We start from the raw sequence: 25,180 nt of genomic DNA, 5'->3' as shown, positions 1-25,180 counted from the left end.
CTAACTGATGCTTCCTTATAGGCATAATAAGAAGGCTCTAGCAGGCCCTTTACCACCAACTCGAATTATAATTATTGAATTATCAAAAGCTTTGTCGAACACTGATTTTATACCCCAGAGGCCTCAGAAGTCGTTGTGATGGCCTCCAGACAGCTAACTGACTCTGGCAACAAGTAATGGCGGAAGTATTATTGGTTAAATGCTTGAATATGAAAGCACAAATCTGGAAGCAGCTCAACCAAGGGAATATCAATAAAAGGAAGTTGACACTCACTTTGGAATTATTTAGAATGTATTTGTAGATAAAGTAGAATAAGCATCACATGATTCAGATATTTTTTAGGCCAGCAGCGAAAGCCTTGTATGCCCTGAATGCCCACCACTGGTTGAAAAAGCGATTTGATCTGAAATACTCAACAGTTTTCGTGTCTTTCCCACAGCCAAGAAGATATCGAAGACTGTGTCATCTATCTGTGCGCCACCATGTGGCATGAAACCTATGACGAAATGCTTAAGATTCTGACCTCAATGTTCAGGTTTGTATTGTAGAAAAAGTTCGGTGAAATTGTCTATTTTTTTGTCTCCTGTGGTGGTTGAGATGATTATTTTCTGCCGTAAGGTTGGACCGTTACCGAGGTGATCCGAATAGGGAGCACAAAGACTGCTTTAACTTTGAGTGTCACATTTACGTGGACGACGGATTCATGACTGATAATGAAACAGGGAAGAGGCTTGTTAATTCTTACGTTAATGATTTGACTCAAGTTGTCATCGAGGTTTACAGGTGAGGATTTTTCTTTGATGCAAGTATTCTGGTTTGGGAAACCGAATGATTTATTGTTGATTAATAGCTTTAAAATGGAGTACTGTATTCGATTTTGCAGCGACTTTCTTGATATCACCTGAGCATGAAACCTGTGGAGGACCAAAAATGTCATGTAGATTAAAAATACTTGGAAAAAATTATAAAATAGAAACATAAGGTCACTGTCATGTGAAAAAAAAAAAATCGTTTTTTGGGGTGGATGAAAAAACACTCCTATTAAATCATAATTTTGGAAATATTTTCAAACATGAAAGAAACAACACTGCATTCAACCAATCTAAATAACTTATAAATATAAATTCATTTTTGTGTTTGTGGGTGTATGTGATTATAGGCTCACAACAACGAAGGAGGTTTTCATAAGGTGTACACAGTTGTACGATAAGCCTCTGCCAGTGTCTCCAGCTAGTTTTCGTGTCTAGGCCCCATCCAATAAATACCAATAAAATCGATAAACCTCTGCTTTCGTGTGGTCTACTTTTGTGGGGTCTCTAAACCCCTCCCATAGCCTACTTGGGTACTTCAGTACCCAACCACCAACCATTCCAAGCAGCCCAATCCAATCTTCAGTCGGCCGGGCGACGCCGGGATTTTGGAGCTATTTTTTTTTTTAAATGACACCAACAATATGTAAAAAATGAGGTAATTACTAAGTAGAAAAATAAATAAATATAATTAATTATTTATTGGTCTTAAAAATACATGCTAAAATATTTTAATATTCATTTTTACTTAATTTATCTTAGTTAATTATATGAATTTTGTTTTTAAGTCAATTTTACGCTATCATTTGAATTCTGTCCTCTCATTTAATTAGGTTTTATACATTTGTTTTAATGTTTGGCGGCACGGCAGCTGAGTAGTTAGCGCGTCTACGGCTCAATTATGAAGTCATGGGTTCAAACCCAGCCACCAGTCTCCCTGCTTGCGTGGGGTGGGTTTCCTCCAGGCACTTCAGTTTCCTCCCACAATCAAAAAACATGCATGTCCGGTCCAAATTGTTCTAAGATGTGAGTGAGTTGTCTGTCTTGGTGTGCCCTTGGATGGCCACCAGTTCAGGGTATCCCCTGGCCACTGCTCTAAGATAACTAAATTGGACTCAAACACCCCATGCAAGCCTAGTGAAGATGAGCAGTGATGATAATGGATGGATGGTTTTAACTTTTATTTATCAATGAATTTATGTTTATGTTTTCTGAAGTGCCACGGAAAATGAACCCTAAAGCACGACAGTAAAAGACGAAAAAGGTAATCAAAACGCATCTTATTGCTTTTGAAAAGTAGGGATAAGAAAAGAAAAAAGAGAAAAGGAAAAAGGAAAAAGGAAAAAAAAGTAAATAAGACAAAAGGTATAACTCAACAAAACGAAAAAAACTAGGCGGTAAACAGAAAATAGAAGAAAATAAGGAAATAAGACAAAAATTGTAACTCAAAAAAACAATAAAAAATGTAAATAACATTGCATTTTGGGGGTCTTTTTCCTCTTTAATTCCTTTACTTTTTCTCCATTTTCCCTTTCCTTACTTTTCCCATACTTTGTTTTATTACAATTTTTGCCTGTTTTTCTTATTTCCTCCTTCCCATGGTTTATTCCTTTTAGAAATATATTTTTCCCTTCTTGTTGTCTTTTACTAAGAAAGGGTGTGTAAAAATTGGAACAAAAGGGGTGTGTTTTGCTCACTTTGAGTCTCCGTAGTATGTAGTCTTCCTTGGACTCATTTTTGGTTGCACAACACATTACAGCGACGTCTAGAGTAAAAATATAAAAACACTGTCCCTTTAAGAACAGCAGAATTTTTTCATCAGGTGTGTTTTTATGGAAAATGCATTTTGGCACAACCTCAGATGAGTTTAAACCCCTGCATTAAAACATCCATCCATCTAATATCTGCACTGATTTTTCAGAGTAAGGTCGTGGGGGTGTTGGAGCCCATCCCAGCTATCTTAGGGCAGTGGGCAGGGGACATGCTGAACTGGCTGCCAGCTAGTCACAGGGCACACAGAGACAGACAAATCACTCGCTCTTTCACACCTAGGGAATATTTGGACCGGCCAATTAACCTGACATGCATGTTTTTGGAATGTGGGAGGAAACCGGAGTGCCCGGAGGAAACCCACACAAGCACAGGGAGAACATGCAAACTCCACACAGGAGGTTCGATCTCATGACCTCAGAACTGCTAACCACTGCTCCGCCGTGCTGCCCTGTAGCCTACCGTACATATGACAATCATGGATGAAGAGATTTTTTGTAAACATAACACATATATTCACAAAAAAGACAAAAGAAACAGACATTTCACTCTGTCATACACACCTGGGGGCAATTTGGACGGGCCTATTAACCTGCTATGCATGTTTTTGAAATGTGGGAGGAAACCGGAGTGCCTGGAGGAAACACATGCATGGGGAAAACATGCAAAATCCGCACAGGAAGGCTGGTAGCTGGATTTGAACCCATGTAGTCAGAAATGTGCCGCGAACACGCTAACCACTCGTCTGCCGTACCGCCCTGTATTAAAATATGTTTCTCATCAAATGAATTACTTTTTTTAGGGTCTTTAACAACAAAGAGCCTGATGATGTGTCCATTGTAGAAACACCATATGGAGGCAGACTTGTATTTGTTATGCCAGAAGGCAACATGCTCTACATCCACCTCAAAGACAAAAGTCTCATCAGAAACAAAAAAAGATGGTCACAGGTATGTATTAAGAAAGCTTTATTGAAACAGGTGATAAAAGGTTTTTGCAATTGAAATGTTTATTTCTCTGGATTAGATACAGTTATAAGATCAGATATTTACTTATTTTATTCATACTGCGTTTCCCATCAAATGTCAATATTTTCTTCAACCCACTCGTTCTCAACTGCTATCTCACCGTAATGGCAAGCTGCAACCCAAATCAAAAATACATTTCCACTTCTAAAGTTCATCCATTGGAAGGATTGTGCCATTTAAAGCAGAGATATTTTGATTTATTCACCTTTTTTTTAAAAAACTAAATGTTTAGAAAAACCAATACGCCTTCAAGTATCATATATAATCGCATATAAGCCCACAGCTCTTTTAAGCGATCTCTTAAAACTGCTTACAAATAGCCACATACTAAAATAAATTAAAAATATGAATAAAGTATGTACCTAAACATTGCTCATTATTTAATGACACCGTAAATAAAGACTAACACAGACGATGCCCTACGTACGAACGAGATTGTACGTAAGTTGAATTTCAGTGCTATATTTTGTATGGAATGTATGTTTAAGGTTTACATAAGTATGGTTAAGGCTTGTAAAAGTAATCTGCATTGTTTTGTACTAAGAAATAAAAATTTCCTGAAATAATATGCTTCATAAAGACAAATTAAGTTAAGTTTAACTTTTGAAAGTTGAGCTTCCAGAGTTAAGCGACTTCCTTCTTAAAAGTGGCTGAAAAAAAGCGATCCAACCATTTTCTCAACTGCATCAAGCTTTCTTATTCCACTTTCATTTTAAATGAAACGGCTCGCCTCTTCTTTACACTTATTGAATGGATGCATGAGATATTAAACAATAAAAATGTCAACGTTCTTAGCGCACTGGAGATACAGTATAGAATGTTTACACACGAACTAGGAAGAGGAAGCGGATTTCTTCTTCGGAGTGGATGCTGTGTGACCTCACATCGCCACACGCCGGTAGCGGCGGAAAGAAGCACTACAGTACTATCCCATACTCGGAAAATGGTGCATTAAATACAAAATCAAACTCACAGCAATGTCCAGGTATTTTTCGACATCCCCAAAAAAATGTTCGTATCTACCGTTAAGTCGAATGGTCGTAATTAGGGGAGCGTCTGTATACTGGTAAAAAGCTGAAATTATAACAATTGAAACCAACAAATCACAATATAATGAGATGTGGTCCCTCCTAAACCCGAGAAAAGACTTGAGGAAGTGGAAAAGGTCAAGCAGGGCATTAATGCCATCTACAATTAAGGAGTGTAATTGACCCTGTTCATTCTTATTCTTAGCATTATTATTACAACATTTTTGAACCATTTACTATACTAACCAACAGTGCCTCACTGGCAGACCCTCATTCACCATTTATATAATTCGTAGTCATTTATATCTTAGATTATATTGGTATTGTAACAGTTTTCCACTTTTTTCCCCTTCATCATTAACCTTCCTGCGACCCGTTACTATGGATAGAAAAATGAAATAATACCATCAACATAGAATGAGATGTGATTCCTCTTGAACGCTCTGAATGTATGACCAAGAGGAAGAAATTGAGCAGGGCATTAACACCATCAACTTGTAAGGAGCACTACAATCTCATCTCCTTAGCATAAACGCTGATTTAAATGGCAAATTAGCTGCATATTTTTTACTTCTAACTGCATTTTAACGGGGGTTACTAAAAAAGGTACAGGCGAGGGACCAACAAAATGTTCAATTCTCCTGTTTCATAGTTTGCTTTATCCAAGTCAAGTCACATTTATTTGTTAAACTCTCATCACAAAAAGTGTCAAAGGACTTAACAGGCCACAACTACGACATCTCCCGGTCTGAAATCTGCATGTGGGCAAGAAAAAACACAGGAGCATGTGGTCAAAAATGAATTTTTGTAACACTTTTGTCTTTTAGATTATGTATATGTATTACCTACTTGGCTGGAAGGGTTACCTAGCCAAAAACCCTCCGACACAGGTAGGTTCAGAATCACTTAAAACTATAATGTGCCTAGAAACAAAATGCCGTTTGTTTTGTAGCGGAAATACTTATGCAGGGAGTCTTTAATCTCTATGGATGGGGAGGCATACTACATGCCCCAATACGACAATGATAACAAAAGAAGACTCATCACAGATGACAACATTTACATCCTGGCTTTAGACGGCGACACTGACTTCCAGCCTAAAGCTGTGATTCTGCTAGTAGACAGGTCAGAATTCAGCATATGGATTTTGTCATGGCTTAGTATAGGCATGTTAAACGTACAGCCTTCAGGCCATATCCAGTCCTTTCAATTATTTAGTCCTGCCCGCCGTATATTAAGTCTCATTTCTGTCAAAAGATGTTCAGTGTTTTTGCAATGTAATGTTATGTTCCAGGCAAAATTTCCTCGTGTTTATGGAAAGAAATTGTTGAGATGTTGGCAATATCACAAATGCAAAAAATGATAATAAAAAAAGAGCACCGAAGTGTAAGTTCTGCTTGAAATGCTTGCTTTCACTTAAGAAACTGTTGTGTATGACAAAAATCACTCGCTGCTTCTTTCTATATACCATCACTTAACTAATGTGTGCAACACCTCCCACTAGACCAACTGGTCCAGGACCAAAGGAGATCACTACAAATAATGCAGCGTGTGCACAATATTTTTTTCGTAAGTCATACCATTCATTATAGTTTTTCCACAGGGATGAGGACCACTAGTCCTCTAGGGTGACAGCGATAGGGTGATAGCTGCTCAGGGTTTTTTCAGTGTTGTCCAACTACCTAAGAAGCAGGTAGGACATCACAAATCTTCACATCTGCATCCCTCACCAGCCTTTCCTTGTCTTTATACACCCTTTGAATTCCCCCAAACTGTAATTGACCTTGTACAGTGCTTCGTTCAGCAATCCACACAACCTCCCCAACCATGATTTTTCTCTGCGCTTGGTGCTATTTTGGCCAGATGAACGAGTTGGGTCCTTCACGTTTACTACATATTTTCCAGAACAAGTTTACGCCATCTGGATTGTTTCACTTGTATATTTTTTGTGGCATGTTCTCCCGAGGAGCAGCAGGGTGTTGAGTGTGAGATACTCGATGGAGTCTCCTTGTTCTAATGCCCAGCATTTCCAGGTTAGAATTCCACAGATTTTGGAGAGGTAACTGAAGCACTGGTGTTTCGCAAGGCCCACCAGGCTATTTCTCCAGGATTTTCTCTGCCTGCGTTCTGGTGCTTTGTCTGCAACATTTAAAATTTGCATCGAAATTGGCAATACAGGTCTGAAAAATCGCAGTCAGGCTTATTTCCAAAATCGTGCAGCCCTAAACTGCACCTTGGGTAAGTACAATATGTCTGCAAGATTATGAGGCCCTTCAATCCACCTACAGTCCTCCATTTGGGTAGCTTTCTAGCTCTCACCTATGCAGTCTGCGAAGAAGGTCTGATATGCATAACCATCCTTTTGGATGATTGCAAAGATTGTTTGGCTGTCCACATAGTAAATCCAGTGGTCAACTTTAATATAGCATTGTTTCTCAAAGTAGATTCTTAGTAGTGTAGCAAATACTTTACCACTTAGTTCCGCCTTGATCAAATCACCTTTTAGATCAAGAGGGGTGAGCTTTGTCTTTACTTCACCAGCTTGACTCCGACACCATTTTGAGTTTCCCACCAGAGGTAAGGGACTGCTCCAAAGGATCACTCACTTCCATCTAAGAATGTGACCCCTGTTGGTGAGGTAGTAGAACCAGGTGGCATGAGGCTTCTGTTAGACCTAACCTGGCTGAGTCTCACATACTCCTCAAAAAGGGTTATTGCAGCCTCTCAAAGCCTAGGAGAGTGGAGCATCTCAAGTGCCTTTGTATTGGTTATCCGTCCCTACCTATTGGGATGTTTCCCAAACTTTTGTTGATCCTTTCCAGAGCATTGAGGTCATTGTGTGAGGTCCGGATGTCATCCACATAGCTGTCTTCAATCACAGTTTCCGTTCTTCCACCATGTGAACAAACTGGGGAAGGTTGGCCGTTTCCTTCATGGGTCCTTGAGCAATGCATCCTGCTGGCTTATTGCCAATGTTAATGTTGTTACTTTTGCACTCCAGGCAAGGGTGTGTTCTTTTGAGCCCTGGAGACAGCTTCGTTATAGACCAATGATGCCGCCTGCATGCTTCGTGCAATGTGGGTCTTGGAGTAGTGCACAAGCAGGTCAATTTTCTCAAAGAAATCTGGATGAGTCCACCAGGTGTTTCACGAGTTTGGCTGAACAAGGAACCAAAGGGCCCCGGTTTATTCCTGCTGACATGGGGAAAGAACTTTTGCAGTTTCTTTAGAGACACTAAGTGACTTTTACGATTATCTTCAGGCCATAACAGAGGAGCTTGTGTTCATCTATTTTTACCTTTTTCGTTTTTATCTTCAGCCCAAGGGAGTAGCGCATGTTTGTGATTATTTTCTTCATGCCACCAACTCTGTGGATTACAAGTTTTATTTTTTCAACGCATAGCCCTAGGCAGCGTGTTGCGTGATTAGACCAAGAGGGGCCCTTCCACAATTTCTTCAACTGCTGCCATATTTTTGGGTGGCTTTTGACACAGCAGGTAGTTGTGGTCAGAAACACATTCATCTCTGCAGTCTGGGTTTGAGCAGAGGTATTTTGATGTACATCCTGGTCTATTTTTGGGTGGTATCTGAGGTTCTTAGACTAAAGCCCTTGTTCTTTTAGGTAAGCTCTTTTCCTGTCAGCATATTTGTTATCTAATAGCTTAAAGACTTCAGCAGCAGATCCACAGCTAGACAAAATAAGGTATTTCTTGACTTTTTGTTTAGACTGTTTATAAGGTAGAACCTTTGAATACTGTCAGATTGATGTGAATGGCCCACTTCCTCCAGATTCTCCCATTCTGCCCTCCAGCGATAGTAATCATTCAGAACCAGAAAACATGGGAACGCTTACCCTCTCAAGGCTAATTTGGGGTTTGACGGAGGGTTGCGTCATTGACTTTAGACTGCATTGATGAGAAGGTGACCTGACCTGTAACTTGGCTTCCACTTTGCTGCGCTTGAACTAAAGTGTTGGGTCAGTAGGCATGTCCGGGAGTGGCAAGAAGGAGGATAATTTTGGTGGGTCAATGGCCAAACTGCCTTTTTCTTGCTTTCTTCAGTAGGGACTCTTTTCTTGAGGCTTCTGTACCTTGTCTTGAGGTTTAGGACCTTTGGCAGAGAGTAAGTCCTTTTATATCGTAAAGAATGTCTGCAAGTTCTGCTACTTCACGGACAAGGCCTCTGTTCCTGAGTTTTCAGAGAGTTATTTTCTTCCTATTTAGTAAATCCAGGCTTGTGTGAAGAAGGCCTGCCTCAAGATAAGAGTCTTACTTTACAGTTGTCTTTCTTTTCCGATCCCGTTGCCAGCTGCCTTTGTATCTTCATCATCAACGCTATCATCCGTCAGAGCCTCCATGTACTTGATCTGTCACCTTTGTGAAGTCTGTCTTAAACCGCTACCGCTGCTCCAGGTTTTTGAAAAGTACCAGCAGTCTGTTGCCTATTTTGGTAAAGGCTGCTTGTGCCCTGGATCATGCAATTTCAAGTTTGTCCAAGTCCATGGTCTTTTTTTTTGTAGTTGATTTGGGGATTCATTCCCAATTGAGCTTAACAGGCAGGGTAAATGGGTTCACTTCGATGTCCAGCAAGCAGCTTATAAATGAATGACAATTTTAAGCAATATTTTATGCTATCTTGAGTTACTGCACTTTTGGTGCAGTACAGTGGTTTATAACTGTTCGACTTTGTTTGAATTGCCAGCCGAAAAGGGTGTTGAGTGAACAAGGAGTCCATTACAACTCAAAATGGCTTCCAATGATTTCATTTGTATCCACATTTGTTTGTTAGACAGTTAGTTGGCAGTAAGGTAACAAACCTGTTGACAGAGTTCAATGTGAGGCTATGAACTTCTGCCCCACAAGACGTGGGTTCTGTCCTGTTTTCCTGTGATATCTGCTGTCCGGTATTATACCCGTTTACTTTTCTACTGTTTCATTTCGGGTTCCAGTTTTGTTTTCCATATATTCTTGTCCTGTTGGTTAGTTTCTTCAGTTTTGGTTCCCGTCTAGTTTCTCCTGTTTATTTTCGTTAACTTGATTCGTTATCGATCTCGTCGATCTCTGGCGTCCTGTCCTTCCACGCCAGACCGGCGATTGGGTCCTGTGTCTGTTCTGGTTGTGACAGTACGGGCTGACCACAAAACGGACCCAGCGAACACTCACACAAGCGCAGATTGAGGATAGCTGTCAAGTGACGTCACCGTCCCTCAGCTGCTGTACAAGCAATTTGAACAGATCGTGCGGCGTCTGCAGGAGAAATTAGCTTAGCTTACTGAGCTCCTGTAGCATCGCCTCCCGAGGGCTCTCCTCCTGACATGCTGTCGAGTTTCCTGCCCATTTGGCCCATGGACTCGACCGCCATGGCAATTGCTGTGCCTCGAATGGGGTTTTTAGGAAAATTTGACGCCGATCTGTCCAAGGTGCTCGTCGGCCTCTCTGCCATGCACGTCAGCCTTTCTGCCGCGGCCGTCGGCCTGTCTGAATCGTCCATCGGCCTGCCCGTCTGCCTGCCTGGCTCGTCTGTCTGCCTGCCAGGCTCGTCCGTCTGCCTGCCTGGCTCGTCTGTCTGCCTACACGTCTTCCAGCCTGGCTCATTCATCTGCCTGCACTTCTTCCAGCCTGGCTCATTCGTCACTGCACGTTTTTCAACCTGGCTATTCGTCTGCCTGCACGTCTTCGAGCCTGGCTCGTCCATCCGCCTGCCTGACTCATCAGTCTGCCTGCCCGGCTCATCAGTCTGCCCGCCAGTCGACCCACCTGTCTCGACGCCCGTCGGCCTGCCGAGCACTGTATTTTGTTTTTTGGGACTTCTGGGGGGGGGGGGGGGGGGGGGGGGGTTTCTGTCATGGTTGCCATGGCGCTCAATTGGCTGCGCCTGTGTGTCACGGTTGCCATGGTGCCCAATTGGCCCCGCCCGTGTGGCGCAGCTGCTGCTTGTTGAGAGGTTGACTTTCTGTTTATATATAGCTCAGCGCTCTCTTGCCTGAGGGTCAGCCCGTCAACGAACTTCTGCCCCACAAGACGTGTGTTCTGTCCTGTTTTCCTGTGATATCTGGAGTCCGGTATTGTTCCTGTTTATTTTTGTACTGTTTAATATCGGGTTTCAGTTTTGTTTTCCGTCTATTCTTGTCCTGTTGGTTAGTTTATCCAGTTTTGGTTCCCGTCTAGTTTCTCCTGTTTATTTTCGTTACCCTGATTCGTTATCGATCTCATCAAAGTGATCTCACTTCCTAACGTGCAAGACTAGCCATTTCCCAAAATATAAAGGGCTTGTGTGAGAACGCCACACGATTGGGTCCTGTATCTGTTCTGGTTCGACAGCTGAAGCTAAAGATGAAGCATAATACTAAAAAACAAAGCTGAACATTTGCCGTTGAAAATTTTTTACTGATCCGGCTGACCTGAGAATATAAATCTGGATCCGGCCCCTGGGCCAAACTGAGTTTGACATGCCTGGCTTAGGAGAACCATGTTCCGCTTTAATTTTTTTAAAGCACATAAATGATCCAGGATAATGGACAGTTCACCTAATGATAAAGAACATTTTGATTAACAGGTTGCGGATGTATGATAATGTAGGGGCTGCCTGTGGACGAATTCATCCAACTGGAATGGGTAAGCAAATGGCAAAGGGCTTTTTTATATTCATCGAAAGCCATAAATAAAAGGGTGGGGAAACTTTTTGAGTCCTGGGCCGCAAAAGATTAAAGAATTTGGCAGCATGCAACTCCTTGGCACTTTTCCACAAATGTTTGGAAATGGATAATGATATGGTTTCTGTTGGACAGCAAACATGCTTAACGTTTTTCAATGAATGAAATGAAATGAAATGATCTGCATTTATATAGCGCTTTTCAAGTCAATGAAGACTTCCCAAAGCGCTTTACAATGTACTTCACACTTACCCATTCACAACATGCAAGGCGTCAACCTGCTCAATGGGGGCATTAGGGATTCAGTGTCTTGCCCAAGGACACTTCGACATACAAATTGGAGGAGCCGGGAATCGAACCTGCGATCTCTTGATCCCAAGACGAGCGCTCTACTAATTCCACAGTTTGGTCACTTTGGTTGAGGTGTAGCTTACCTCTTGGGCAACACCAGTAGGGGGCAATGACACTTCATAGGACAATGCCATACAAACTAATGTCAGCTTCAGTTAATCATTAAGGATGAAAGGATTCAATGACAAAGTAAATATACCAGAGAGCAGTGTTGGCATCATTTTTTAAAGAGACTTGTTGAGAAACATAGCAACAATTTCAAGCACTTCACCCAAAATGTAGGCACTTTTCAATCCTTGAAAACACAACATTAAAATTCAAGCATTTTCAAGGATTTCAAGCACCCATGAGAGCCCTGAATAAAATGGTGAAACAAAATTTATGAATGCTTTCAGGTCCTATGGTATGGTACCAGAAATTTGAGTATGCAGTGGGTCACTGGCTCCAAAAAACAGCAGAACACGTATTTGGGTCCGTACTCTGCAGTCCGGGCTGCTTCAGTCTATTCCGGGCGTCCGCCCTGATTGATGACAATGTGCTGAAGAGATACACCACTACTGCCACGAGGGCTGCAGAATATGTGCAGTACGACCAAGGTCAGGATTACCTTTTTTTGTTGTTTTTGCGCTATTCTTGCAAAACGATTCCAACTTTGCAGGAGAGGATCGTTGGTTGTGTACTTTGCTGCTGCAGCAAGGGTGGCGTGTGGAGTACAACGCTGCTTCTGATGCATACACCAACTCCCCACAAGAGTTTAAAGAGTTTTATAACCAGAGAAGACGCTGGGGACCTTCCACGCTGGCCAACACATTGGACCTCCTGCACAGGTCAGTAAGAGAACTTTTTACTGCAGTTATGAAGGACCAATTATGCCATATGTATAAGAAAATGAACAACTAAAGAAATACTGATAAATATGCCATATGAATAAATTATTACAGAAGTAAATCTCATAATACCCAAATATATGACATATTTATGGAATGCAGTGAAGTTGTTAGCATATTCGCCTAACACCTGAAAGGTCCCCTGTTCGAGACCGGGTGGAAACAAATTTTGGCCTGGAGAGGGATGGGCGCCACCAGATAAGGGATCCAAACAACCAAGCATGCATGTATTTATGCATTTTGCCATTTATTTTGTCCCTTTTTAATTTTTGAATTTATTTTGTCATTTAATTTGTTGTGCATTTTGTCATGTATTTTGATGTGTATCTTGTTGTGTTTCTGTCATGTATTTTGTCTTGTATTTTTCATGTATTTCGTCATGTAATTTGTCCTGTAATTTGTGTATCTTGTCATGTAATTTTGCATATATTTTGTTGTGGATTTTTTTTTTCATGTATTTCGTCATGTATTTTCTCTTGTGTTTTGTCATTTTTTGTGTTGTTTATTTTATAATGTATTTTGTCATGTATTCTGTCATTGATTTTGTCATTTATATTTTCACGTATTTTGTCATGTATTTGGTTGTGTATTTTGTTTTGTATTTTGTCATGTATTTTGTCGTGTATTTTGTAATTTTAATTAATGTCATTGCTGGTGTAATTTGTCATGTATTTTGTTGTTTTTTGTCGTGCATTTTGTCACATATCTTGTCGTGTATTTTGTCATGTATTTTGATGTGTATCTTGTCATGTATTTTGTCATGTATTTTTTTACTATATTTCGTCATGTACTGTGTCTTGTATTTTGTTTTGGATTTTATCATGGATTTTGTTGTGTATCTTGTCGTGTATTTTGTCATGTGTTTTTTCATGCATTTTTTAATCATGTACTTTCGATTGTTTTCTGTCTTGTTTTTTGACATGTATTTTGTCGTGTATCTTGTCGTGTAATTTTTCATGAATTTTGTTGTGGGTTTTTTTATGTATTTGGTATTGTACTTTCGCTTGTATTTTGTCAGTATTTTGTGATCTATTTTTGTTACGTATAATTGTCATCTATTTTGTCATGCAATTTGTCATGTAATAGGTCATGTATTTTGTCTTGTATTTCTTCATTTATTTTGTTATTTATTGTTTTATTGCGTATTTTGTCGGGTATTTTGGAATTTAATTTGTCATCTATTTTGTCATTTATAGTGTAATTCATTTGATTGTGTATTTTGTTGTAAATTTTGTTTTTTTGTTGTTTATTTCTTCATGTAATTTGATGTGTGTTTTGTTGTATATTTTATGTTATTCAAATTTGGGAGCAGGTTGAACAGTTTGAAGTTTTCACCTATTGTCTGATCAGTAATGAACGAATAAGCTGTTGTTGCAGTTGACTGGCGCACTCGGCGATCAACCAATAGGTGAAAATCTCAGCCATTTCAACCCAATCCCCTCATTTGAATAAGATTTTGTTGTGACAAAACACACAACAATATAAATGACAAAATGCATAATTAAATTAATGAGTTGCATTTATGTCATATATTTCTGTAGTACGTGATTATTTTTATGTATTAATTTCTTTATTTGCCATATAACAGTGGTATCTGTATATGCCATATATCTGTGGTATCCATATGCTTTAACAAGCGACATGATTTTATTCAATTGATGATTACAGCGGCACAGAGACAGTAAAGAGAAACTCCTCCATATCCAGACTTTATATTTTTTACCAGATGTTCACAGTTGGCTCCTCCATTCTTGGACCAGCCTCTGTGACTCTTATGGTGGCAGGTATGAAATTGATTTTCTCATTTCAGAATTTCTTTTGTTAACTTTTTAATTCGTTCTCTCTGTTCATCCCAATTCAAGGTTACCCTGATTTCAAAATCAACAACTTGCAATACATTTAAAACAAAAAAAGCTAGGGCTGACGGAAAAAAGTCTGAGTTTTCTTGGCCCTATCCCATCAACTGTCTTGACACTTTTTACTTTAGTACATGTATGCAAGAACCGGGATGAATAAAATATCAAAATATTTTTTTTTAAATCCCTATGTATCACATTGTTAGAATGAAACCTGGGATCCATTTTCATCAGTGAATGTCCCGCATAAGTCTGCACAAACAGTGATTGACTTTCGAAAGAAAAGTCAAACATTTGAACTCTTTCATGTAGACTAAGATCTGGATTGTTAAGGGGCAGAGATCATTAAATTTAGCAACATGCTGAAGTTCTCAGGAATTGATGGTGATGCTTGTGGGGATACTTTGGGGGTTGTTGGTCATTACTTTTTATTTTTTTGTGCCGATTTCCACCCCATACAGGGTTGATGCTTTGTCCAGGCAACTGACCAGATCTCTGAGTTCCTGTTCTTCTCCTGCCAATATCATTGGAAAAATGGCAATATGATATACTTAACTGAAATTTTTAACTGAATAAATAAATATTTATAAATGATAATAGTGAAAATGATTAGGGCTTCCCAACCTTTTTTATATGACTACTGTACGAATTGCACTAAATGTGTAACTCCCTCCCGAAGCACGACGACGCAAGGGGTTTTCTTTAAAGGGTTTATTCTTCGGTAAAAACCGTCTTCAAACCGTGAAAACTAAAAACACACACATAATACTCAGTCTTAAAATATCATAAGTCATAAAACTAACATGTAACTGAAATAACGAATGAAATGAATAAACAAATGTTTTACCTCATTGGCTGCGTGCAGTGAGAAAGTTGGGCTTACGAAATTTAGTGTTTGCTCTTTCTTGGGTGCCTCTTTTCCGTGGCCAAAACCAGACCAGGCTAAAGTCCCTTTGAATTGTGGCTCACTGGCGGCAGTTATGCACGTCACACCCACCAGACGTCACATATTTTCAAAATGAAAGTTCCAATTTAGGCACCCATGTAAATATACAAAACATCCAAATAAACACTTTTACACAAAACATTAATAAATGCTTGCAATCGTTACAAAATGCCTAAATTCCGTAATTCAAATATGTGTTTATTCTGTCGTTCCCCTTTCAGGTGCTTTTCAGTTTGTCTTTAAAATCAGTGGTACACTTTCCATCATCATCGCAAGCATTCCACCGGTGTTCTACATCGTTGTTTGTTTCATCACCAAACCAAACAACCAGATCACAATTGCCGCCATTATGAGTGTTCTCTATGCCTTTCTCATGACGGCGTCCTTATTTTCTATCATAGGTGAGCATATTTAGATTTTTTTTTTATCTCGTACCTATGATTGTTGAGAATTGTTTCTTTATTTTATTGTAATGTGCCTACCAGGTGATATGGTTATTGAGGGCACATTCCTGACCCCAACCGGTGTGTTCCTGGTTTCTATGACAATCATGTACATGGTGACCGCTATGCTCCACCCCGAGGAGTTTGGTATGAAAGGATTACGTTGTTAAAGACATCCTGATTTTCAAGTTGAATGATGTCATGATGTCAGAGCAATGCCGTGTTGTTTTTTCTGTGACAGGGATGATTATCTATGGCCTGATGTATTTCATCTGTATCCCAAGTGGCTACCTTCTACTTACCATCTACTCACTGGTTAACATGCACATTGTGACCTGGGGCACAAGAGAGTCCAATAAGTAATTCTTTCTTTTTAGTGGCTCAGGAGGTACAGCGCTCGTCTTGGTATCAAGAGATCGCAGTTCGAATCCTGGCTCCTGTCGAGGTGTCCTTGGGTAAGACACTGAACCCCTAAAGCCCCCAATAAGCAGGTTAGCGCCTTACATGGCTGCACGGCCGCTATTGGGAAATGTGGAGCACACTGTAAAGCGCTTTGGGAAGTCTTGACTTGAAAAGCGCTATATAAATGCAGATCATTTCATTTCATTACAATTTTGAAATACAGATTATATGGTTAATAGTAAAAGGTCTGCATTTATACAGCGCTTTTCAAGTCACTGAAGACCTTCCAAAGCGCTTTACAATGTGCTTACCCATTCACACACACACTCCCACACCGATATCCAGAGGCAGCCATGCAAGGCACATGCCTATTGGGGTGTTAAGTGTCTTGCCCAACTTCAACATTTAAATCTGAGGAACCAGGAATCGAAACTTTCGGTCCCAAGACAAGAACTCTCCCTTAAGGACACGCTGGAGAGTCACACTTTTATAAAAACTTGCATAACTCAAAAAGTTGAGCTTTTTTCACCAAATCTGCACTAAATATAGAAAATTCAGAAGATTTCCAACCCAGGAAAGGAAGAATTATGATTCTAGCATGCATGGTTCAAAAGTTATTGTCATTATTAAATGATTGCTTTTTCGGACGTTTTAGGCTCAGAGAAGCTTAAAAATGGGCTTTCCAGCCTAAAAGTCACACTTATATGAAAACTTGCATAACTCAAAAAGTTGAGCTTTTTTCACCAAATCTGCACTAAATATAGAAAATTCAGAAGATTTCCAACCCAGAAAAGCAAGAATTATGATTCTAGCATGCATGGTTCAAAAGTTATTGTCATTATTAAATGATTGCTTTTTCGGACGTTTTAGGCTCGGAGAAGCTTAAAAATGGGCTTTCCGCCTGCAAGTCACACTTTTATGAAAACTTGCATAACTCAAAAAGTTGAGCTTTTTTCACCAAATCTGCACTAAATATAGAAAATTCAGAAGATTTCCAACCCAGGAAAGCAAGAATTATGATTTTAGCATGCATGGTTCAAAAGTTATTGTCATTATTAAATGATTGCTTTTTCGGACGTTTTAGGCTCGGAGAAGCTTAAAAATGGGCTTTCCAGCCTGCAAGTCACACTTTTATGAAAACTTGCATAACTCAAAAAGTTGAGTTTTTTTCACCAAATATGCACTAAATATAGAAAATTCAGAAGATTTCCAACCCAGGAAAGCAAGAATTATGATTCTAGCATGCATGGTTCATAAGTTATTGTCATTATTAAATGATTGCTTTTTCGGACGTTTTAGGCTCAGAGAAGCTTAAAAATGGGCTTTCCAGCCTGCAAGTCACACTTTTATGAAAACTTGCATAACTCGAAAAGTTGAGCTTTTTTCACCAAATCTGCACTAAATATAGAAAATTCTGAGGATTTCCAACCCAGAAAAGCAAGAATTATGATTCTAGCATGCATGGTTCAAAAGTTATTGTCATTATTAAATGATTGCTTTTTCGGACGTTTTAGGCTCAGAGATGCGTAAAAATGGGCTTTCCAGCCTGCAAGTCACACTTTTATGAAAACTTGCATAACTCAAAAAGTTGAGCTTCTTTCACCAAATCTGCACTAAATATATAAAATTCAGAAGATTTCCAACCCAGAAAAGCAAGAATTATGATTCTAGCATGCATGGTTCAAAAGTTATTGTCATTATTAAATGATTGCTTTTTCGGACGTTTTAGGCTCAGAGAAGCTTAAAAATGGGCTTTCCAGCCTGCAAGTCACACTTTTATGAAAACTTGCATAACTCAAAAAGTTGAGCTTTTTTCACCAAATCTGCACTAAATATAGAAAATTCAGAAGATTTCCAACCCAGAAAAGCAAGAATTATGATTCTAGCATGCATGGTTCAAAAGTTATTGTCATTATTAAATGATTGCTTTTTCGGACGTTTTAGGCTCAGAGAAGCGTAAAAATGGGCTTTCCAGCCTGCAAGTCACACTTTTATGAAAACTTGCATAACTCAAAAAGTTGAGCTTTTTTCACCAAATCTGCACTAAATATAGAAAATTCAGAAGATTTCCAACCCAGAAAAGCAAGAATTATGATTCTAGAATGCATGGTTCAAAAGTTATTGTCATTATTAAATGATTGCTTTTTCGGACGTTTTAGGCTCAGAGAAGCGTAAAAATGGGCTTTCCAGCCTGCAAGTCACACTTTTATGAAAATTTGCATAACTCAAAAAGTTGAGCTTTTTTCACCAAATCTGCACTAAATATAGAAAATTCAGAAGATTTCCAACCCAGAAAAGCAAGAATTATGATTCTAGCATGCATGGTTCAAAAGTTATTGTCATTATTAAATGATTGCTTTTTCGGACGTTTTAGGCTCAGAGAAGCTTAAAAATGGGCTTTCCAGCCTGCAAGTCACACTTTTATGAAAACTTGCATAACTCAAAAAGTTGAGCTTTTTTCACCAAATCTGCACTAAATATAGAAAATTCAGAAGATTTCCAACCCAGAAAAGCAAGAATTATGATTCTAGCATGCATGGTTCAAAAGTTATTGTCATTATTAAATGATTGCTTTTTCGGACGTTTTAGGCTCAGAGAAGCGTAAAAATGGGCTTTCCAGCCTGCAAGTCACACTTGTATGAAAACTTGCATAACTCAAAAAGTTGAGCTTTTTTCACCAAATCTGCACTAAATATAGAAAATTCAGAAGATTTCCAACCCAGGAAAGCAAGAATCATGATTCTAGCATGCATGGTTCAAAAGTTATTGTCATTATTAAATGATTGCTTTTTCGGACGTTTCAGGCGCAGATACGTTTAAAAGAGAGCTTTTGAGCCTGCAAGTCACACTTGTATGAAAACTTGCATAACTCAAAAAGTTGAGCTTTTTTCACCAAATCTGCACTAAATATAGAAAATTCAGAAGATTTCCAACCCAGGAAAGCAAGAATCATGATTCTAGCATGCATGGTTCAAAAGTTATTGTCATTATTAAATGATTGCTTTTTTGGACGTTTCAGGCGCAGATACACGTAAAAGAGAGCTTTTGAGCTTGCAAGTCACACTTGTTTGAAAACTTGCATAACTCCAAAAGTTGAGCTTTTTTCACCAAATCTGCACTAAATATAGAAAATTCAGAAGATTTCCAACCCAGGAAAGCAAGAATCATGATTCTAGCATGCATGGTTCAAAAGTTATTGTCATTATTAAATGATTGCTTTTTTTGACGTTCAGGCGCAGATACGCGTAAAAGAGAGCTTTTGAGCCTGCAAGTAACACTTGTATGAAAACTTGCATAACTCAAAAGGTTGAGCTTTTTTCACCAAATCTGCAATAAATATAGAAAATTCAGAAGATTTCCAACCCAGGAAAGCAAGAATCATGATTCTAGCATGCATGGTTCAAAAGTTATTGTCATTATAAATGATTGCTTTTTCGGACGTTTCAGGCGCAGATACGCGTAAAAGAGAGCTTTTGAGCCTGCAAGTCACACTTGTATGAAAACTTGCATAACTCAAAAAGTTGAGCTTTTTTCACCAAATCTGCACTAAATATAGAAAATTCAGAAGATTTCCAACCTAGGAAAGCAAGAATCATGAGTCTAGCATGCATGGTTCAAAAGTTATTGTCATTATTAAATGATTGCTTTTTCGGACGTTTCAGGCGCAGATACGCGTAAAAGAGAGCTTTTGAGCCTGCAAGTCACACTTGTATGAAAACTTGCATAACTCAAAAAGTTGAGCTTTTTTCACCAAATCTGCACTAAATATAGAAAATTCAGAAGATTTCCAACCCAGGAAAGCAAGATTTATGATTCTAGCATGCATGGTTCAAAAGTTATTGTCATTATTAAATGATTGCTTTTTCGGACGTTTTAGGCTCAGAGAAGTCTCAGGGCAGGCCGAGAAACGCCTCAGGAGTCAAGAAACACATTCCTGACTCTTTCTGGGAGATTGATACAGAGTAGGGGATATCCAGCCCCCTTGCTCAACCCAACTGATGTGTTGGGAGTCGTTAGGTGACCAAACCCCCCAATTCCAACCCCTAATGCCGAGCGCCAAGCAGGGAGGCAATGAGTACCAATGTTGTAAGTCTTAGGTATGACTCGGCCGAGGCTTGAACCAGCAACTTCCCAGTCTCGGAGCGGGCGCCCTACCCCCAAAGGCCACCAAGCTGGTGTGTGTGTATATATATATATATATATATATATATATATACAGAGATAGAGATAGAGATAGATATATCTATATGTATACATTTTCTCCCCATGCTTGCTTGGGTTTCCTCCGGCCACTCTGGTTTGCCCCCACATTACAAAAACATACATGTCGTGTTAAATGGTCAGTCAAAATTGTGTGTTTATAAACTTGTGACTAAATGATTTGGATTGATTTGCATATTTATTCATTTCACACATATACACATACATTTTTCTATAGATTTTTATCACTTTGTGTTCATTTTGCTAGAGGAGGCACTGAGATAAAGAAGAACCAAAACGTGCTGTGTGACCGAAACTGCAGACTCTGCTGCTGGGACATGAAGTTTCAGGTGACGACCAACCTCATCTAACAAGCTCTGTCAACGCCTGATCTATAGCAGAGGTCTCCAACCTGGTGCCTTGGGCAATTCAAATCTGAAAATAGCTCACGGTGCTGGGTCATTGCGGTTTTCTAGTAAAATTATTGTTTTAGTGGTTGACTGGGTCAATTTAAATCTACTTCCAATAAATAATCTCGTAATAACACAATAACAACATAGTAATAACATGATATGTTGTTATTTAAGAAACACATATCAGACTGGTTGGCCTTTGTGCTAACGGGTAACATATACAGTGCATCCGGAAAGTATTCACAGCGCTTCACTTTTTCCACATTTTGTTATGTTACAGCCTCATTCCAAATTGTATTAATTGAATCTCTTATCTCAAAATTCTACACAAAATACTCCATTATGACAATGTGAAAAAGTTTTTTTTAACTTTTTTTGAATTTATATTCCAAAAGACTTGAGGCTGTATTTTCTGCCAAAGGTGGATCAACAACATATTAAGCAAAGGCTGTGAATACTTATGTAAATGTGATTTATTAGTTTTCTATTTTTAATACATTCAAAAAAAGTTCAAAAAAACCTTTTTTCACATTGTCATAATGGAGTATTTTGTGTAGAATTTTGAGACAAGAGATTAAATTAATACAATTTGGAATGAGGCTGTAACATAACAAAATGTAGAAAAAGTGAAGCGCTGTGAATACTTTCCGGATGCACTGTGGTAGCTCTCAGCTTGAAAAGGTTTAGAGAATCCCGATCTATAGCTATGCATTTTTAGCTCCTTTGTGTTGTGTCTCCAGATAACTCAGGAAACGGAGAACCTGGTAATTCAACAGATCACGGGACGGAATAGCCAACAAGCCTTTATCACAGCCCAGGAAGCAAACCAACACTTCGCTTCAAATGTGGTGACACAAGAAACCCAAAATGATCTACCTTATGCAGAAAAGATAGAGTTAAAGTCCTTTGACATCATGTCCAGAAACACGTACGTCAAATTCATTAGGAAAGTATGAATGAAACTCTATAAATATTTGTGATATGCCCTGTTCACAAAAATATAGATGCAACAGAACTGGCGGATAATGTTGGTCATATTCTTATTTTACTTTATCATTAACTCAAAGGTGTTGTCCGGGATTTTGAAACGCTCCCTTCGCTGACACTATCTTGTGGCTTTAATCATTGCAGCCTCTGTCAAGCTGCTTGTGTTGTGCGTGGAAGTACATTGATTTCTTAGCCTACTCAAATAAACGTCTGTTTTCATCCTTTTTGGAGTTTGGGTTGGCAATTCGACTGTATTTGAAACCGTCCTTTTCTTGCCTTCACCATTTCAAGTTAAACTTACAGGAAATCACGCCAACAAGCATGAAATCACTTTACCCCACCCAATGTTCCCTCTAAGCTCCTAAAATGCGGTATTTTGAAGTCAAGGTCTAAGTAGAACGAAGTTGAGTAAAGTCAGTAGAGTTTTTCGAGAACCGGCTTCTTCGGCTCGGCTCACTAAAAGGAACCGGCTCTTTCGGGTCCTAAACGGCTCTTCGGGTTGTTTTTGCTTCTTTAATACCAACCTGACCAAATATTATGTAAAATTATGCACAAAAAGACTTAAAGGAAGGGGGGAATAGAACAATAAAGAAAAAAATACCAAAATGAAAAAGTATGAAAAGCTGAGAAAAAAAGAAACAAAAGGAAGAGAAAAAAAGAAGGAAAAATTTTGAAAAAGCCAGAAAGAAAAGAAAAGAAAGAAACAAAGGAAAAACGTAAATAGTGAACAAAAGAAAAAAGTAATAGCCAGGAAAAAATAAACACAATGAGATTTTTTTTAAAGGAATTTTTTAAAAAGTAGAAAAAAACACGGAAAAAGAAGAAAAAGTTTGTGTCGCATTCAAATAATTTCCAATTATATTAAGTGAACCTCGTTGCCAACATTGTACTTCCACTAAAAAATGTGATTAAGTGTTCTGTATCTTCCAACCGACTAAATTATCCCCCAAAAATGTTAGTATTTTGCAACAAAATATATAAGCAAAAAAAAAAGAAATGAATATCTTGTGAAAGAATTGTAAAAACAAACAATAGTACATGAGTCAATTGTTTCAAAAGAGACAAATAATTTTGCATTGCCGGAAACTCAGCAAAATGTAACTTGATGTCAAGTTTTGGACATGTTTGATAATGATTTAGTTGCCACACTTGGGACTGCTGTTGCTCACTGTTGTTTCAAGCGTTGCTCACCGACTTTGTGTGAACACTGAAACCCGTGTAAAATTAGAGGGAACATTGCCCCCACCGCATTTCGGTGCTTCCCAATGTGTTGCAAGTCCCGTAAATCGCTGATGAAATATTAAAGCAAATAGAGGAGGTGGGAATAATAATTATATAGGCTAAACTCAGTTGGGAATTGATAACAGATAATCAATAGAGGAAATATTCTACTTTCAACTCTTTAAGAAACCTCAAATAATGCACCCTTCCTTTAAAATAAGCAAAATGGTCTTGCAATCAATGCAGGAACGTTTGTTTTAAAAAGACAGTGTTTAGCCACTATCTGTCAATCTCTTGTGAAGTGCAACCAAAAATGATTGCTAAAAAGTAAGAATACAAACTACTTACACTCAAAGTGACGATTTTCTTCTTATTGTTTTGCCCAACCTTTCGCAAGGTTTTTGATTTTTTTGGGTACCCGTAGCAGCAATACGGCCGACAATTATGTCAGCTCCCCCGAGATGAGGCTTATATTATGTAATATTAATGTAAATATCTTTACCTAGTTATTTAAAAACGCATGTTTGTATGAAAGTTCATGTATTTTCGTTAATTATTTCATTCTATATTTTTTCTTGATGACAGAAGTTTTTACTACTTGGAGGCACTAAATATGACACTGCCTCTTTAAGTATTATTTTTTGGAATAAAAAAAAAATTCATAACATTGGGGAAATAAAATTGTGTCCATAGACATATTACACTATAACGGTAATTTCTGGGGATTATTTTTCTTAATTTACCCAAAAACAAAGTTAAAATATAGTAAAATAAAACAGTACTTTCACATACTGGTGGCACTGGTTACATTCTTACACAACGGTCAGAAAAGGTTAATCATATTCAGTCTCATATTTCAAATTTTACTAAATCATTCATCTATAATTAGCGAAATGTTCTTGTAGCAGATGCAGAAGTTTTTTTATTAGCGACCCGTTGGAGTAAAAATACAAAAAACTTAATATATTAATGTCACGACCCAGAATGGAATCTCGGACCCAATTGCGTTCGTTTTAAAGGAATCTTTATTGGATTGAGCTGACAGAGCTTGCTTTGGAAGCCGATGGTTGTCGGTCGCTAGCAGCGTTGGACGGAATGGCAGTTCCGTGATAGGTAGGCAGAATCGATACGGCTTAGCAGGCAGGATAGCAGGTCGTAAACGTGGGACAGAAACAGGTCGAAACCGAAGGCAGGCAGGAATCAAACAGGAGAGGTCTTTGGTACTGGAATGTGGCAAAACACACAGAGAGACACAAGTACGGTCTGACACTCTCCTCTGGGCACTGACAGTTTAAGAGGAGAGTGAAGTCAAGTCAAGTCACATTTATTTATATAGCCCTTAATCACAAAAATGTATCAAAGGACTGCACAAGATTACAATTACACAATTACCTGATCTTAAACCAACATGCGGGCAAAGAACAACTCAAAACCTCAGCGTGAGGAAAAAGAGAAACCTTGAGAAAGGACCTCACAAGTGGTAATCCCCTTTCCAGGATGACCAGGGTGAATCACATTTAGCATTACTATACACAAGCATAGTAAACACTAGGTAACATGTTGAAAATTTGTCCAGAAAGTGCATGACAGCAGCGACGCCCCCAGCCTGTAAACTAGTCCAGAAAGTCTATGACGGCCACGACGCAGCTTTCCATCTCTGCCAGCTGGTCCATGCAGGCGTTCACATGCTTTAGGTCAAACGCTGGTCCGCTGACTCATCTTCAAATCGTCCTTCTCCTTCGTATCACCACGAGGCAGGCAGTCGGAAAAAGACAGGACAATACAGAATATGAGGTGGGCATCAATCATAAGCCCTGGAATAAAAGTGTGTCTTAAGCCTCGATTTAAAAACTTCCATTGAGGTTGCAGATCTTATCTCCGGAGGCAGGGCATTCCATAACACCGGGGCCCGGACGGAGAACGCTCTCGAGCCTGCAGACTTCTTGGCTCTCGGAGTCACAAGTAGACCGGCATTTTCCGAGCGCAGACTCCGTGCAGAAACATAGAGGGAAATCAAGTCAGAGAGATAAAAGGGTGCAAGTCCATGCAAACATTTATATGTTAATAAGAGAACCTTAAAGTCACATCTTAAGTGGACTGGGAGCCAGTGCAAGTTGGCCAATACAGGAGTAATATGCTCAAACTTTTTGGTCTTAGTCAAAAGTCTAGCTGCCACATTCTGAACCA

The 25,180-nt window shown here is 38.9% G+C and overlaps 1 protein-coding gene and 1 long non-coding RNA gene across 3 annotated transcripts in view; one reads left to right on the top strand and one right to left on the bottom strand.

Moving 5' to 3' along the window:
* Positions 1–25,180, top strand: part of chs1 (chitin synthase 1) — a 55,454-nt gene that overhangs the window by 17,327 nt on the left and 12,947 nt on the right. For both annotated transcript variants that reach the window (XM_088334887.1, XM_088334888.1), the window contains exons 12-25: positions 441–536; positions 620–784; positions 3,383–3,530; positions 5,464–5,526; positions 5,589–5,761; positions 11,191–11,249; positions 12,034–12,234; positions 12,297–12,465; positions 14,194–14,309; positions 15,549–15,728; positions 15,813–15,917; positions 16,012–16,129; positions 20,641–20,722; positions 21,526–21,713. In XM_088334887.1, coding sequence (XP_088191013.1) covers positions 441–536; positions 620–784; positions 3,383–3,530; positions 5,464–5,526; positions 5,589–5,761; positions 11,191–11,249; positions 12,034–12,234; positions 12,297–12,465; positions 14,194–14,309; positions 15,549–15,728; positions 15,813–15,917; positions 16,012–16,129; positions 20,641–20,722; positions 21,526–21,713 — 1,863 coding nt within the window. The remainder of the gene's footprint in view (positions 1–440; positions 537–619; positions 785–3,382; positions 3,531–5,463; positions 5,527–5,588; positions 5,762–11,190; positions 11,250–12,033; positions 12,235–12,296; positions 12,466–14,193; positions 14,310–15,548; positions 15,729–15,812; positions 15,918–16,011; positions 16,130–20,640; positions 20,723–21,525; positions 21,714–25,180) is intronic.
* On the bottom strand, positions 10,560–15,333 carry LOC148368158 (uncharacterized). The gene is made up of 3 exons (XR_015850374.1): positions 15,229–15,333; positions 12,246–12,457; positions 10,560–12,158 (listed from the first exon to the last, which is right to left on the bottom strand). It is a non-coding gene; the product is annotated as an uncharacterized LOC148368158 (long non-coding RNA).

This window comes from Urocampus carinirostris, chromosome 4 (assembly GCF_059441175.1).
Source record: "Urocampus carinirostris isolate Australia breed hairy pipefish chromosome 4, RoL_Ucar_1.0, whole genome shotgun sequence".
In the NCBI taxonomy this organism is placed as follows: domain Eukaryota; kingdom Metazoa; phylum Chordata; class Actinopteri; order Syngnathiformes; family Syngnathidae; genus Urocampus; species Urocampus carinirostris.
The sequence above is the reverse complement of the archived record's forward strand: the minus strand, read 5'-3'. Positions and strand labels throughout refer to the sequence as shown.